At 36.3% G+C, this 15823-nt stretch overlaps 1 protein-coding gene and 1 long non-coding RNA gene across 7 annotated transcripts in view; one reads left to right on the top strand and one right to left on the bottom strand.

The window, feature by feature from the left end:
- LOC110141936 (SAM domain-containing protein SAMSN-1) overlaps positions 1–15823 on the top strand; it is a 93427-nt gene that overhangs the window by 66760 nt on the left and 10844 nt on the right. For all 3 annotated transcript variants that reach the window (XM_020900964.2, XM_020900963.2, XM_020900962.2), the window contains exons 3-7: positions 1605–1754; positions 5981–6110; positions 8912–9063; positions 12228–12434; positions 14582–14732. In XM_020900964.2, coding sequence (XP_020756623.2) covers positions 1605–1754; positions 5981–6110; positions 8912–9063; positions 12228–12434; positions 14582–14732 — 790 coding nt within the window. The remainder of the gene's footprint in view (positions 1–1604; positions 1755–5980; positions 6111–8911; positions 9064–12227; positions 12435–14581; positions 14733–15823) is intronic.
- The window catches only part of LOC110144677 (uncharacterized), a 111159-nt gene continuing 109524 nt past the window's right edge, over positions 14189–15823 (bottom strand). For all 4 annotated transcript variants that reach the window (XR_011483480.1, XR_011483478.1, XR_011483479.1 and 1 more), the window contains one exon: positions 14189–14429. This is a non-coding gene — a long non-coding RNA (uncharacterized lncRNA). The remainder of the gene's footprint in view (positions 14430–15823) is intronic.

The raw sequence follows: 15823 nt of genomic DNA, 5'->3' as shown, positions 1-15823 counted from the left end.
TATGTTCTTGGAACTATTTAGATACTAAGGATGAATAGAACAGATAAAATCTCTAGTCTTATGGAGCACATATCAGAGTGGGAGATGCAGGCAGTAAAATATAAAGAACAAACAAATATATTATTGGATATTGTTAAGTGTTTAAGAGAAGAATAAATCATAGTAAACATACAGGGAGTGTGGGCACGTGTGGGCTATTTCAAATGGGGTGATCAGTCAGAAGATTTCTCATCTATTACTTGGCATGTAAGTGGAAACCTGGATGAATGAAGGAAGACATTTGTGGATATCCAGTCGAAGCCAACGGCTGCATCAAGTACAAACACTGGTGGGAATAGGAAAGAGAAACAGCAGAAGGGCTAGTGTAGCAGGCCTCAGTGCAGTTGTTTCAAATGTTAGCATGTATCAAAGTCACTTGTAGAGTTTGTTAAAACACAAATTGTCCCCAAGTGATTCTGTTGCTGTTGGTCTTAGAACCACATTTTGAGAATCATTCCTATAGTGAATAAGAAAAATCTGAGAAGTAGCAAGGGGTGAGATGGTTTGAATTCTTTATCTCATATACACTCTATATAATGTAATATATATATTATATTATGGGCTTCCTTGGTGGCTCAGTGGCAAAGCATCTGCCCGCCAAAAACAGGAGATATGGATTCAATCCCTGGGTAGGAAGATCCCCTGGAGAAGGAAATGGCAAAACATTTCAGTATTCTTGCCTGGGAAATCCCAAGGACAGAGGAGTCTGGGGGACCACAGTCCATGGAGTACAAAAGAGTCAGACACTACCTAGTGACTAAATATCAACAATATTATATTGCAATATGTATTATAATAATGGCATTATATCACATTATATTATGCTGCTATAGAGCCCTGTGAGCTGTGAACATTGTTTTATTCTGAGTTAAATGAGAAATCACTGGTTTAACAAAATTCTTAATAAGCAAAAATCAGAAGCAGTCTAAATAGAGATTTGATTAGTATGTGGAATACATAAAGATCCCTGTTCTAATGGCTGGAACCAGTTCATAATTAATGTTACTTGAGAATGTTGGAAATGTGCACATATTCATCACCTGTAAGATGGAAAAAACTGCAGTTTCTCTGTGGATTTAATTAACTCCAAAATTTAAAAAATAACCATGACCATTTCAATTTATAAGAAGCAAGAAGGTATGTTAATGACTGTTGAGCATGGATAGATGCTATAGCCTTTCTAAGGCTTCCAAAAATTATCTCTCATCTAAGTAGTCACTCATCATGCCTGGCATTTTTTTCTATTTTGTCCATCTCATAAACAGGAAGGACTAAAGTAATTCTACTATACAGCTGTTAAAATATAGCTAAAATTATCTTTAATAATTTCAGATGTGAAGCTCATGTCTTTCGATAACACAAGTTTTACTTTCCGAGTCTGTAATACAGGTAACCAGACCTAGACAATTTTAAAAATATGCATTATTTTCAGATGGTTTGAAATTTTGAACACTGCTGCACAGGATGTACAGGGAGCCCACAAATTTGGAATCTTCTAATGATGTTTTCAGATCAATGCTTTTCATTGCTTCATTATTTTGTCTTTTGTAAACAATTCTAATTAGGTATATGAAGGGGAACCCGTAAATGAAAGTGGAGAACAAAACAAAACTTCACATAATGGAGGAAGTTTAGGTAAAAAAATGAGAGCTATTTCCTGGACAATGAAGAAAAAAGTGGGCAAAAAGTACATCAAAGCCCTTTCTGAAGAAAAGGTAAGTGTCCTCTGCTAATTGTTTTGTATTTTTCTATTAATGTATTTCTTAAAAGATGGAACAGGTTCTTCTAGATATAGAAGTACTTGGGAGCTTATGAAGGACTTCAATATACTTTTTCCCTTGATAATTTTGCCCAGATGTTGGGTGGAAGACAGTTATTGTTCACATTTTAATAGAGACTCAGAAAAATCCCACTTGTTGTATGTGAGAAACATAGATCATTTACGTTGGAACAAACAGTAGTACTTCATTTCTTTTCATTACCAAATGATACTGTTTTATAGATTGGCTTCATTTTATTAATCACTTCATCAGTTGGTGAACATGTGGGTTGTTCCCACTTGGGGGCTATTTTAAATAATGCTGCCATGAATATCTTTGTTGAAGATTTTGTGTGGAAAAATTCTTCTTTTCTCTTGGTTACGTGGTAACTCTATCTGATACTTTGAGAAACTGACAAAGTATCTCCTAAAGCGATTACATCATTTTACAGTCCCACTACCAGTGTGCAAGAGTTCCGGTTTCTCCACATGCTTGTCAACACTTGCTACTGTCTGTCTTTTGTATGTTAGCCTCTCATAACGGGTAGGAAGAGAATTATAATTATACTTTGATTTGCACTTCCCTGATGGCTAATGATGTTGACAAACTTTTCATGTGCTTATTGGCCATTTGCATATCTTCTTTCGAAAAATGTTTATTCAAATCTTTTACCTGCTCCTTTAATTGGGTTGTCTTTTTATTCTTGACTTTTATGATTTTTTAAAACAATATATTATGATACAAATCCTTTATGAGATATATGATTTGCAATATGATATATTTTCTCCCATTTGTGGATTGTATTTTCACTTTCTTGATGGTATCATTTACAGCACACATGATTATAATTTTGAGTAGTCCAATTTATTCTTCTATTATCAGCTGTGCTTTTAGTGTTATATCTAAGAAACCATTGCTTGATCTAAGGTTACAAAGATTTACTCCTGTGTTTTCCTCTGAGAGTTTTGTAGTTATAGCTATTAAAATTTGAATATCACCCATTAATTTTTCTACATGGTATGTGTTAAGAGTCCAACTTCATTCATTTGAATGTGGATATTCAGTTATGCCAACACTTATTGAAAAGACAATTATTTCCCCATTGTATTGCCTTGGCATCTTTGTTGAAAAATCAACTGATCATAAATATATGGATTTATTTATGAGCTCAGTTCTATTCCATTGATCTAGTCTTATATCTAGTCTGTTTTTAACCCACTTCAACAGGATTTCTCTCCCCAGTACTCCATTAAAACAATAGTCACAATCAGTATTAACTTCTATGTTGCCAAATCAAATGGTCACCTTTCTTTCTTCTTACATACTCCTCAGCTGTGTCTGATGCAAGTGATGACTTCATTGCATATGAAACATTCTCTCTTATGATTTCTTTGGGCATTCTGGTTTTCCTTCTTTCTCGTAGTTTCCTGTCTTGGCTATGCTTTCTTTCCTGTCCTTCTAAACATGAGTCTTCCCGAGGCTTGATCCCAGATGCTTTACTCAGTTTAGTTTCTCTTCTAAGTGATCTCATTTTGTCTCATGACTTTGTCACAATTACATCTCTAGCTATGATCTCTTTACTTATCTGTTATACAACCAGTTGCTTATTTGATATTATCACTTAGATGCATAATAGATATCTAGAACTTGAGATCTCTTAAATGGAATTACTGATTCTCTATGTTGTACAAAGAATTTGTTTCTTGTCCGGTCTTCCAAGTAAAAGCAAAACTGTACTAATGTTAGATGTTGGAAAGAAAGGAAGGGGAAGAGAGAAGGAGAAAAAAGAAGAAAGCCTATAGATCACTCAAAATTCATTCTTTCACCCACTCTTTATAGCAATTCGTCAGCATATCCTTCTAGTTTTAACTCCAACGCATATCTAAAAACTCTTAACACCTCCATGTAAGTTAATCCTGCTTTAGATTAAGTAAACAACCTCCTCTCTTGCCTAGATTACCTAATCGGTTTCCTTTCTTTCACTCTTTCCTCCATAAAAGCCATTCTCCACATGAAAGCCAGAAAGATATTTGAAAAGTCAAGTTCAGAACACATCACTCCTTCAGTTAAAACTTTACAGTACCAAAATGCATTCCCTTACTATGATGTGTTCATTATAGTCCTCTGAGAAGTAGACCCCAAGAAAGGAATAGACACACCAGAGACTTACTGGAGAAAATACCTGTGCAAGATAAAGAAGAGAAAGAAAAAATGAGCAAGAAAATCCTTTAGAACACAATGCAAGTCTGATAACTATAAAAGGAGACAAAGAAAGAAGGAGGATCATTCAAATCTCACACTTCAGCACTGTTTTAAGAAAGCTTTGGCCAGATTGACAGGAAGTCCTCAAACCCAGGGTTTTCATTAAATAAGCCCCGCATCCCACCAGCATGGACTCAAATGGTAGCCCCACTAATTAAGTCATTGGTACCTGGCTTCCTCGTGAACACATTAGAGAACACAGAGGGCCGGTAGTTAGGGATGTCAGTAAAGAAGGGTCCCATGGCAAGAGATCTGAGTATCTGAAGGGTCCAACAGCAAGAGATTTGCATGGTCACTACAAGTGTCTTAAAAGGTTCCTCCTGACCTGGCGCCAGTCTACTTCTCTGAGCTCAGAGAAGCCCTAATACTCTGCTCTTACTCAGCTCCAGCTGTGCTGGCCTTGTTTTCCTCTGCGTGTGTGCATGTTAGGTTGCTTCAGTCATGTCTGACTCTGCAACCCCATGGACTGGAGCCCACGTGGCTCCTTTGTCCGTGGGATTCTCCAGGCAAGAATACTGGAATGGGTTGCCATTTCCTCCTCCAGCGGATCTCCCTGACGAGGAGATGAAACTGTCTGCCTGCACCTCCTGCTTTGCAGGTGGATTCTTTACCTACTGAGCCACCTGGGAAACCCTTTCCTCTGCATAACTCAAGTTAATTCTTTGTTTAGCTATTTTGTTCCTGCTATTTCTTTTGAGTGGAATACTATCTTCAAATCTTCATATAAGTCACATCATCCTATCATTCAGGTCAATAATGCAGACTCTGTTACCATGTGGAGGAGGTCTTTGGTGGTCCCTCTAAATCAACCTTCCTCCAAACCTAATCTGAGTAGCTAAACCTCTCACTTCATCCAGTTCTATTTCCTTCATAGCACCTATTCTCTGAAACTGTCTTTTTCATTTTGTTTACACAAACCTCCCCAAAGAGTACACATGCACACACACCCATGCACACACACACACACATACACACACACAGCCTAAAAATGTACCTAAAATGTACCTTATTAAAGGTATGACCCTGAATCTTGTTTACCATTGTATCCTCAGTTCCCCCAAACAATGCCTGGTACTTAGAAGATGTTCTATAGGCTTGTATTGAATGATTGAACAAATGAATAAAGGAATGGATAAAAGCAGAGAATCAAACTAAGCATATATCATGTTTATTCTGAAGTTTTATCAATGTTTAGAAATGCTAAAAAAATGAGGAATATTGAATTATATTTTGATGAGTATTAAGAAATTCATAGGTTTTGTTGAAACTATCTAAATATGGAAAACATCTGAGATGTTTTCAAGCAGATGTAATTTCTTTTGAAATTGTCTGTCTTTCCTAATTTTATGCAAGATTTGCTTTTCACTTGACTAGGTGGCAAGCACCGTATGAGATTTGTAAAGCTTCTTAGATAAGCTTTGCTTTAGAATTGCAAAGTGTGCATGTTTTATTCATATCTAGTGATCTGGTAGGGTGCAAATAACTGACATGAAGCAACTATGCAGAGTTTAAACTTGTAATATCAGATCTCAAAGGATTAGTAATGGTGGTAAACAGATGATAAGGAGAGTATGAAGAAATAAAAGCGCTTTAACAGATAAAGCACAAATGTTAATAAACCTAACATTTCTGATTAAATAGTCTTGGTATGATATTCAGTCTAATTATGAACATAAACTGGATAATTTCAGTTCAATTCCAAAATGTGGACTGTTTCAGCTAAAGAATTTTTCGAAGAATACCAAAAAACATTTTGCTAGAAATTGAGCTAAGGATTAATGACACTCATATTTTGTGCTGATGTATTCCTAAGTATTTTATTGCTAGAGTATTGTCTTGTTTGTTAAATCAATGCACACAGTGAAAGTCTCCAAGAAAATCGGTTCCTTACACTAAACTTCTGATATGATTTTCTGAAGGATGAGGAAGATGGAGAGAATACCCTCCCATACCGGAACAGTGACCCCACACTTGGAACCCACATTGAGAAGAGCTCCCTCAAAACCAGTGACTCCTTGGACAGCCTCTACAGTGGGCGGAGCTCATCAAGTAAGGATAAGTGACAAGATGGGACATCTGGGTTGAGTTAACTAAAAACAATGAATCTATTTCTCTTAGGCCTGTGAAAATAGCAAGCTTCCAGTTACTTGATTAGCATGTTGAATCTATGGAATTGCTATTATTTAAAATCATACATAGTATATTAGACTTATAGAATATTTTGAAAATTTTAGCATTGTGGTCAGCAGGGCTCTTGGGATAGGACTTAAAAAGATCACACAGGTGGGAGAGGGGATCAGGATGGGGAACACATGTAAATCCATGGCTGATTCATGTCAATGTATGGCAAAAACCACTATAATATGGTAAAGTAATTAGCCTCAAACTAATAAAAATAAATGAAAATAAATAAATAAATAAAGTGAAGGCATAAGAAAAAAAAAGGTCACATTGGTGGTTAAATCTGAATCCTACAATAAAGTATGCTGGAGAGAACTAGCATTATTTTGAATCCAGATTTTTTAAAAGAATTGAAATATTCAGAAAACTTAAATATTGTTTCTTCCTTTTTTCCTTCCCTTTCTCCATCCCCCACTTACTCTTTCCTTTCCTTTTCTCTTCCTTCTTTTCTCCCTTCTGTCTTCCTACCTCTCCCTCCTTCCCTTTCTATCTTTCTTTTTCTTTCATTTTTTCCCCATTTTTCATTTATTTCTTCCCTGTCCTCCCCCTCTCACTGTTTCCTTCCTTTTTTTGTCTGGAATATTCTGAAAAGAACAGGACAATTTGCATCAATTCTAGGTATCCATCCAGCATTAGTGAGTAAAAGGTGAAGTGGTATGTAAATACTAAATAGCAGGAATATCACCAACTAGGTAGGGATTCCCAGGTAGTGCTAGTGGTAAAGAACCCACCTGCCAATGCAGGAGACATAGAGACACAGGTTTGATCCCTGATCTGGAAGATCCCCCTGGAGGAGGAAATGGCAACCCATTCCAGTATTCTTGCCTGGAGAACCCCATGGAGAGAGGGGCCTGGCAGCCTATATAGTTCATAGGGTTCCTAAGAGTCCTACACAAACGAGAGACTGAGCACCTATCAATTAGGTGACAAAAAAGAATCAGCATGTGTTCAATAAGAATTTTCTTAAAAAAATATCATTTCTAACAAAGAAGTCACTCAAGCTTCAGTCATATGTCCTGCTACAATATTTTAATCAAACTACTGATACTACAGGATGCCTTTTAAATTTTTTATATGTACACTGTTTTATATCCTTTGAATCTTTTCAGGGCTTTTAAATGGTTTTTTGCAAAGTTTACTTTCCATTCCATTCTAAATCAGCTGCTTCTGTTATTTGAAGATGGATCACAAAGACCAGATGTTGAAAATATCCTGAATTTTATTCCTGCTTTCCTACTGGCTGTAGAATAGCTATTTTGTGAAATAAAAGCTAATACAGAAACATTTGAGGGGTATATTTTGCATGTGTGAAATTCAGATTTCATTAGTATTCATTTCTGCTGGAAGTTTTAAAATTCAAAATTGTGATGCCAAATGTGGGTAGAATTGTATTAACTTGAATATACCATGAAAAGCCAGGGACTAAAGTGGTCATGGAAGAGAGGATAAGGGAAACGGGAGTCCACTTAGCTATTATCAAACATAGCTCAATATCAGTGACTAGGTGCAACTGACCTTTTTTTTTTTTACACCAGTCCACATAAAAAATGAGGGCTTAACTGGTGGCTCAGACAGTAAAGAATCTGCCTGCAATGCAGAGACTTGGGTTTGATCCCTGGGTTGGAAAGATCCCCTGGAGGAGGGAATGGCGACCCATTCCAGTATTCTTGCCTGGAGAATTCCATGGACAGAGGAGCCTGGCAGGCTACAGTACATGGGGTTGCAAAGAGTCAGACATGACTGAGCAACTTTCATTATATAAAAAATGAAGCATCCCTAGGGATCTTTATCTTATTTCTACACTTATTTGAATGAATGGTAGAGATACTAGGCCTGCTCCCTCACGAAACACCAAAGGCCCACACTAAAGGAGAAAGAGAGGCAATGGCTGATAGTGGTAGGGAGACTCAGCGTAACCACCCCTGTGAACCATTCTTGCCCCAGGCAGCAAAAATGGAATCTTTTTTTTCCCCCTTGGAAGAGGACCCGAAAACAAGGTTTTGGAGCAATTTTAAAAGCCCAGTTTAGAACAGTTTTGAACCATTTAGGAGTACAGACATTGTAACACACTTCCTCTTTCCCTGTCATTCACACTACAAGCAAAAATGCTAACTTTTATACATAGAGGTGTTGTCTCAGAATGGCTTTTGGTACACAGTAGGAAGTCTGAAACACCATTTTTGCTACATCATAGTAAGCTGTAGGAAAACTTGTGGCTTATGCTTTGACCATTCCTGATCAATAGCACACAAAAAATCAAACTGTTATTATAGGTTTCTGTCTTTGTTTACATGTACAAAATTCATTATCTGCCTTGTACAGGGCATTAAGGCTATATACTTCATGCCTCTTTAGCAAGTAGCCAATGCTCAAAGCACTGTGCTACTGGATCAGATCACAGAGGCTGAAGTAAGAGAGCTCTTGAACTGGTGGTTGAGGAGAGAAGGATCATATTGACTGACTAAAGATCAGAAATGGCTCAGAGGACAGAAGTCTCTGATGGAGAAGGACTGGTAGGAAGAATCAGCAATCAGCCACTTAGAACCCCCGCAGGAGGCTGGCATCCAATTGTTTCTCAGCATTGTTTCTGCTGAGTTATGTCCAGGTGATGGTTCAGAATGTTATGAACCTTCAGTGAGAACTGTTAATGTCTGCTTTGCTTTCATCAGGTGGAATAACAAGCTGCTCAGATGGCACAAGTAACCGGGACAGCTTTCGACTCGATGACGATGGCCCCTACTCTGGACCGTTCTGTGGCCGTGCCCGAGTGCATACCGATTTCACACCAAGTCCCTATGACACTGATTCCCTCAAAATCAAGGTGTGTGCATTCTGAATGGTTTGTCTAGGGATGGGTGTATGATCTCTTTCAGGAGGTACAAGTATAGGGAAATAGGGGTGAATATATCTTCCCAACAGGAGAACTGAGGACTGTACTGCAGCAGGAATTCAAACAACACACGAGAGGTAAGGTAGGGTGATCAGTCTTTTGAAGCTATTCACAAAAGTTGTGCTTTGTATATAATGCAGAATCATAGCCTTTTTTTAAATTAATTTATTTTTTATGGAAGGATAATTGCTTTACAGAACACTCGATGACATAAATCAAAGCAAGATCCTTTATGACCCACCTCCTAGAATCATAGCCTTTTAAGGAAGAAGGAGCTACTTTTTTTCTGACTACCAAAAGCCTCACATATTACTAGAAGTGCCTAGTTGTACTTGATACTTGTTGGAGTAAAAATAATGAACTCAAGGAGACAGAAAGTGGAAATACCAGGCAAGAGCCCAGGAGAGCAAATGCCTTAGGAACCAGAATTGGTCAGGCAATTTTAATACTTTAGTCAGTACTTGCCACGAGTAACCTGACAATTTTCTCTCAATATTTCCTCCTGAATTCCCTTTTCGTCACTGTTGCCTTCTACATTCATTTTCTTTTGCTATAAGGGCTTCAAACAACAGAAATGTATTATTATTTCACAGTTCTGTAGGTCTTACATGTGGGCTCAATTGGGTGGTCTTTTTAAGGTCTCACTGGGCTGAAATCAAGGTGTCAGCTGAGGTTGTGATCATATCTGAGACTCAGGGTCCTTTTTCATGCTCACTAGCTGTTGGCATAATTCAGTTCCTTTTGGGTGTAGCACCGAGTTTCCTGCTTTCCTACTGGGTATTAACTGGGAGCCATTCTCAGTCCCTTGAGGTTGCCAGCCATGATTTTCTTTAACATGGCAGTTCACTCCTTCAAGAGCTATAGCAGAAAACTCACTCATGCTTCAGATCTCTTTACTTTAAGAGATCATATCCGATTAAGTAAGAAATATCCAGATAACTTATTTTTAATTCCAAAATGAATAAATTTGGGGGTATTAATTACATCTGCATAGCTGCTCCTGTCATATAACATACTAACATCATGAAATTTATTTGAAATTCATCATGTTCATACTTTTGTTTATACTCAAGGGGAGGAGGTGTTACAATAGTACAAATAGAAGAAGATTTAGTGGTAAAATACTTTATAGATGTTGGATTATTCATTGTAGTAACACAAAGTCGCTATAGCTAAAGGGTAGAAATGATTAATTTTCTATACTGTCTGTCAATACTGAACCAATGTTAACTATAAATATTATAAGCTATGAAGTGTTAATATTATTATTGAACATTCAAGGCACTCAGCTCCTCTCTTTATCCCTTTTAAGATATCAAATCAGAATAAGTTCAGCTGGAGAATGAGGAAAACATTACTTTCCACAGTTAGCTCCTTACTTGTTTCTATGAAACGAGTTGAAGTCTTGGGGAAAGGAGGATTATAGCCGAGCAACTATCGTGGAGGGAGGGCAGCAGAAGGGAACATATGGAAGACAATTTGATTCAGGATAGATTTCATCTTTCCCTACAATACCCTGCCAGCACACTGCCCCTAGCGCTGCTTAAAGGGACGTTTGTGGAGCTCTTGTAGGACACAATAAGAATCCCACAGACACCACTGGCTATTGAATACTATTGTCCCCACCCAGGGTCTTATCCGAAATGAACTTGGATTTGTGCCTGTAGCCTGTGGGCTTACCTGTAATGTATTTTTAAAAGTTTAAAGGATGCAGCATAGGACCACCATACCTTGAGACAACCCCCTAGAGCTTCTGGGGATTTTCTAGGTCTGCTTAACGGAAGTCATCTAGCCTAGGATTTGATTCTCTATAGTAATGGCAGGAAAAACTAGATGAGTAGCTCATAGGATCAGAAGGTCAAATTGTCAATAAATTGGAAAGACCAGATCTTTTAATCACATTGGATTCTACTTTTACAAATACAATTTGTGTATTAGAAGGAAGAATGCACATTCAAGAGCAGCAGAAAAAAAAATTTTTAGTAGCATTTTTAACACTTTGTTTGAGGGTAGATGTCGAAAATGGCAAAAATGTCAGAATCTATAATGTAATCTCTAAGGTAGACAGCCAAAAGTCTTAAAGGAGTAATTATGACTCTTAAATGTAGACACTGTATTTACATAGAAATCAACTTCCTTTACCAAAAAAAATACCCGTGTGAAGTTTTTTACTCTTAACAATTACTCCTACAGTCTTAGTCTTAGAGGTAAATAAAGAGACAGACCAATTATTCTGTCAGTCCCAGTGCATTTCATTCATATTTTAAACTATTGCTGTGAAGTTTAATCTAAGTATTAATTAAATAACTACTAGTTGATTAAGTATTAATTAATCTAGAATAAATAGCATAATTTATCCTTAGTATATATATAATTTTGTTACATATTTTATATGTACAAAGTTCTGAACATTTTCATTATTTTAGATGGATGCAATACTTTAGGTAGATTCATTTCACAAAGTATATGAATTTTTCTGATGAACTAGAAGCACAGACAGAGCCATAGACTTCTCTCTCTTCCCCTTCCCAACTTGGGAGCCCCTCCAGGGATGATGCTACATGTGTATTGTTTTGACAGGATAAATAAAAAGAGCATCATTTTTTAATTCAAACAACTTAGGCTTGAGTTCTGGTGCTGCCACTAACTTGCTGTGATTTCTTGAGAAATTATTCCTTGCCTTTTTCTTTCCATAATATTTAGAGTAATAGTAATAATTATACCTAGCATATAGGTTGAAGAGATGTATTATGGAAATAATACATAAAATAGCTTACTGTATGCAAAATGTTTTGTAAACTACAGAATGCTCTACAAATGTAAGCTGATAAGTTGATATGATTTCAAAAACATAAACACATCATCAAATACATTTAGGAGTTTTTCTTCAAGAACGTTGGAGTTTTCTTCAACATTACTAGCAAATAGCTTCCTTAAACTTTTAAAAGAAATTTCCTCTTAGATTTATTTAACTCTAAACCTTTTTAGCGGAATGTCCTCATTCTAATTTTCAATGATTCCAGTTATTTTTTTTCTTACCAATTGCCATAGCATCAGAGTTCTCTGAAATCTAATTTATATTTCTTTGTCTTTAGAAAGGAGATATCATAGACATTATCTGCAAAACACCTATGGGGATGTGGACAGGAATGTTGAACAATAAGGTGGGAAACTTCAAATTCATTTATGTGGATGTCATATCAGAAGAAGAAGCAGCCCCCAAGAAGATGAAGACACAAAGAAGGAGTGGAATGGAAAAGCCTGAGACTCTGCAGGAGTTCTTAGAGAGGATTCACCTTCAGGTTAGCAAACCCATGGCCCGTTTGATTTTGATGGCATACAGATGGAATAATTGAGAAGAATGGATCAGTGTTTGTATTGCTAAAAAAATACATGACTTACAGCAAGGGAAAATCTGTTTTCCAAGGACAGCTCTTACTTACCCATAACCACTTCTTTATGCATGGACTGGTCTTGATATAATATCACGTGGACTAAATTCTAACGATGTTTAGCAGTCACAGTAGAGATTGGGCTTCCCCGATGTCTCAGTTTGTAAATAATCCGCCTGCCATGCAGGAGACACCATAAGACACAGGAGACTCCTGTTCGGCCCCTGGGTCAGGAAGATCCCCTGTAGAAGGAATGGCCACCCACTCCTTGCCTGAAAAATCCCATGGAATGAGAAGCCTGGCAGGCTATAATCCAAAGGGTCGCAAATAGTCAAACACAACTGAGCAATTAAACACATATGTAGCACCTAGAGATTAGAACAAGAAAGTGCAGTGGAAAGTGAAATATACTTGGGGGAATAAAAGACCCAGAGAAAACATGGTAATGAGAATGATAAAGAGGATATAAAGAGTGAAGGTAAAATTCAAAGAATTGAAAGGAAGAATGACAAGAAACTTGTATTTCCTATAGAGCAGAGATCAAAAGCAACTCAATAGAAGGTAGCCAAATTTGTTTTTAAAGAAATTTATGAGAAAACAATGATCATTAAGGCCCCATAATGATTGTGTTAGGGAAACTGTTGTCTATATTTATAATCCAGTTATTTTCTTGTTATATTAGAGAAATTTTTATGAAGTATCTCTATGTTGTTAAATGGCAGGTACCTACACTATGCCTAGCCTCACTAGATTTACTGGTTTGCAATCTACTTCTAAAACTAATACAGCAGTATTTTAATAGCTTTCAAAATTCATCATCAAGAAAATAACCAATTAATCTTTCCTTAACTGTTTTTCCTGAATCACCTAGTTGTATTCCAATCTGTAGATTCACTACATAGACATTTCAGTATTACTATTGGTGTCCTCTAAATGGTATACTCCTTGGAGGAGGCACATGTTTGAATCCTACTTCAGCTACTTGTCTGTTCTGTGACCTATGATAAAACCAAGGTCTGAGGAAGCGAAACTTACTCAAGAACTCTCAGTTACATCAGATTGGGATTTTCTTTTTTCCTGTTCTGATTCTGTGATCCTTCTAGGATACATTATTTTAAAACAGAATTGCTACTCTTTCTTTCCTTTTTCTAAATAAATAAAGGGCTAGTAATAAGTTCTTTCTGATTACTTAAAACTTTTATATCCTCTTATTCAATTTTAGTAACTAAAATAAGGATATTGGAATTATGATCAAGTAAAATGGGATGAATATTTGAGGAAGTTGAAAAGCATTTCAATTCACTTTGCATTTTTATTCTGTTACAGAGAACAGAGGTTACATAAATAACATATAGACTTTGAAATCAGAAGCCTATGAATTTTAAACTAATATATATTAATGCAAATGATGGACAAAATATACATGCTAAGAAATGGAAACAATACTTTTACCAACCACAGTGTTCTAATGCTTAATAAAAGCTTTTAATTAAATAGAAAGTCTGGAATGCCCTAGGTTTATAAAATATCTTTCAACCAAAATGTTAGGTATACTTATATAAATTGTATCTGTTTCAAACTCGTTTTTTTGATCTGCCTCAAGAAGTTAATGAGGGTAGATGATTTTGCGATCAAGCAAATAGGAAGAGATATAGTTCCAGAAATATTATAATATACTCTATGAGAGGCATTTTATTGATAGACTTAAAAAAACACTAGCTTTGTCAATTTTGCTATTTGAGAAGTGAAAATGTGCCAGATGGGATGAGTGATCCAGCTATTTAATTGATTCCTGATTTAGCATTGCATAGCTTAAGGTGATCATTTCTTCTTTACATTTGTCCTTCCAGAAGGTGAGAAATGTACAGCATGCTGTTTAAAGGTCCTGCGTTCATCTGTAGAAAACTAGTACAAATAAAATAAAATTAAGCAAAAGTTCTGTTGGCACCTTTTGGTTCCAATGCATTTCTACACTTTTTAAAAATCTAAAAATAATTAAAAATAAAATGTTTGCATCTGAGTAGCTTATATTATACAAAGTTTTTTCTTCCATACAGGAATATACCTCAACACTTTTGCTCAATGGTTACGAGACCCTAGAAGATTTAAAGGATATAAAAGAGAGTCATCTCATTGAATTAAACATTAAAAACCCAGAAGACAGAATGCGGTTACTATCAGCTGCTGAAAATCTCCTTGATGAAGAAAGTAAGTATGCGTAGCTACTCGTCTCCCTCACTGAGAATGAAAGGTTAATGTAAATAGTAAAATCATTAAAAACAAATTCCCAGTTTTATTTGCTGGGAATCATATAAAGCATTTTTTCCAATAAAAAACGTATTTTCTTATACATTTGGAAACATCAGATCTATAAATAGTCAAATGGTCAGATCTATAAATAGAAAGAGGACTTTTTTTTTTTTTTTTTTTTTTTTTTGCTTACTGGATCCAGAAAATGAAAGGGCTTTACTGGGTACTTCATTTAGATTCTGCAGAGCTACTAATTTACACACAAAAGGATGGCTGCATTCCCCAAGACTGGGGGAGTCAGAGACAAATATTTAGCGGCAGCAGGAGCCATTAGCGAGAACTGTCGTAGGCAACTTTTGTAGAACCGCGCAGAGCATGGCTCTGAGCTAATGAGGCTTTGCACCACCCAAGAAAATTCATTTCATTACCATATAGCCCCATCTTGTACGTGTTATGGTATTCTTTCAAAACGCTATAATAGCTTGCAAAAATATTCAGCACTTACTTTTACTATCTGAGGTGGTTCTCTGTATTTGTAAGTATAAACTAAAGATGGAGGAACACATGCAGATTCACTTGAATATTGGCCACACCAACTGGGTTTATAAAGATAAGCTAGCCTTTGTTTTCACAACTGCCCTATCTGACCATTATTCTTATCAAATCTGACTGGGCTCCCTAAACCCTGAGCTCAGGGAGTGCCAAAATCTGTCTGGAGTATTTCATTAGAAAAAAAATGGGGGACGATATCTAATTCTAAAGATGAAAAAGAACTTCTATCCCCTAATCCAACCTTCTCTTTCCAAAGTAATATTAATAATAACCATTAATTATTTTTTTGAACATGTTCTCTAAAACTTTGAGCCAGGGTCTTTACACTTAAACCATCTTCTTTAAAGCTGTCCACAACTCTCTGAGTTGGTATCACCCCCACTTTTATAATGAGAAATGAGAAGATAAGAAACTTGTCCAAGCTTATGCACCTGGTGAATAAGGAAGCAAGGACCAGTGTTTGTGATGTTGTTAGACTTTCTTATATTGCAAGTAAT

The sequence above is a fragment of the Odocoileus virginianus genome, chromosome 25 (assembly GCF_023699985.2).
Source record: "Odocoileus virginianus isolate 20LAN1187 ecotype Illinois chromosome 25, Ovbor_1.2, whole genome shotgun sequence".
NCBI classification, from domain to species: domain Eukaryota; kingdom Metazoa; phylum Chordata; class Mammalia; order Artiodactyla; family Cervidae; genus Odocoileus; species Odocoileus virginianus.
This window is presented reverse-complemented; position numbering and strand designations above follow the sequence as displayed.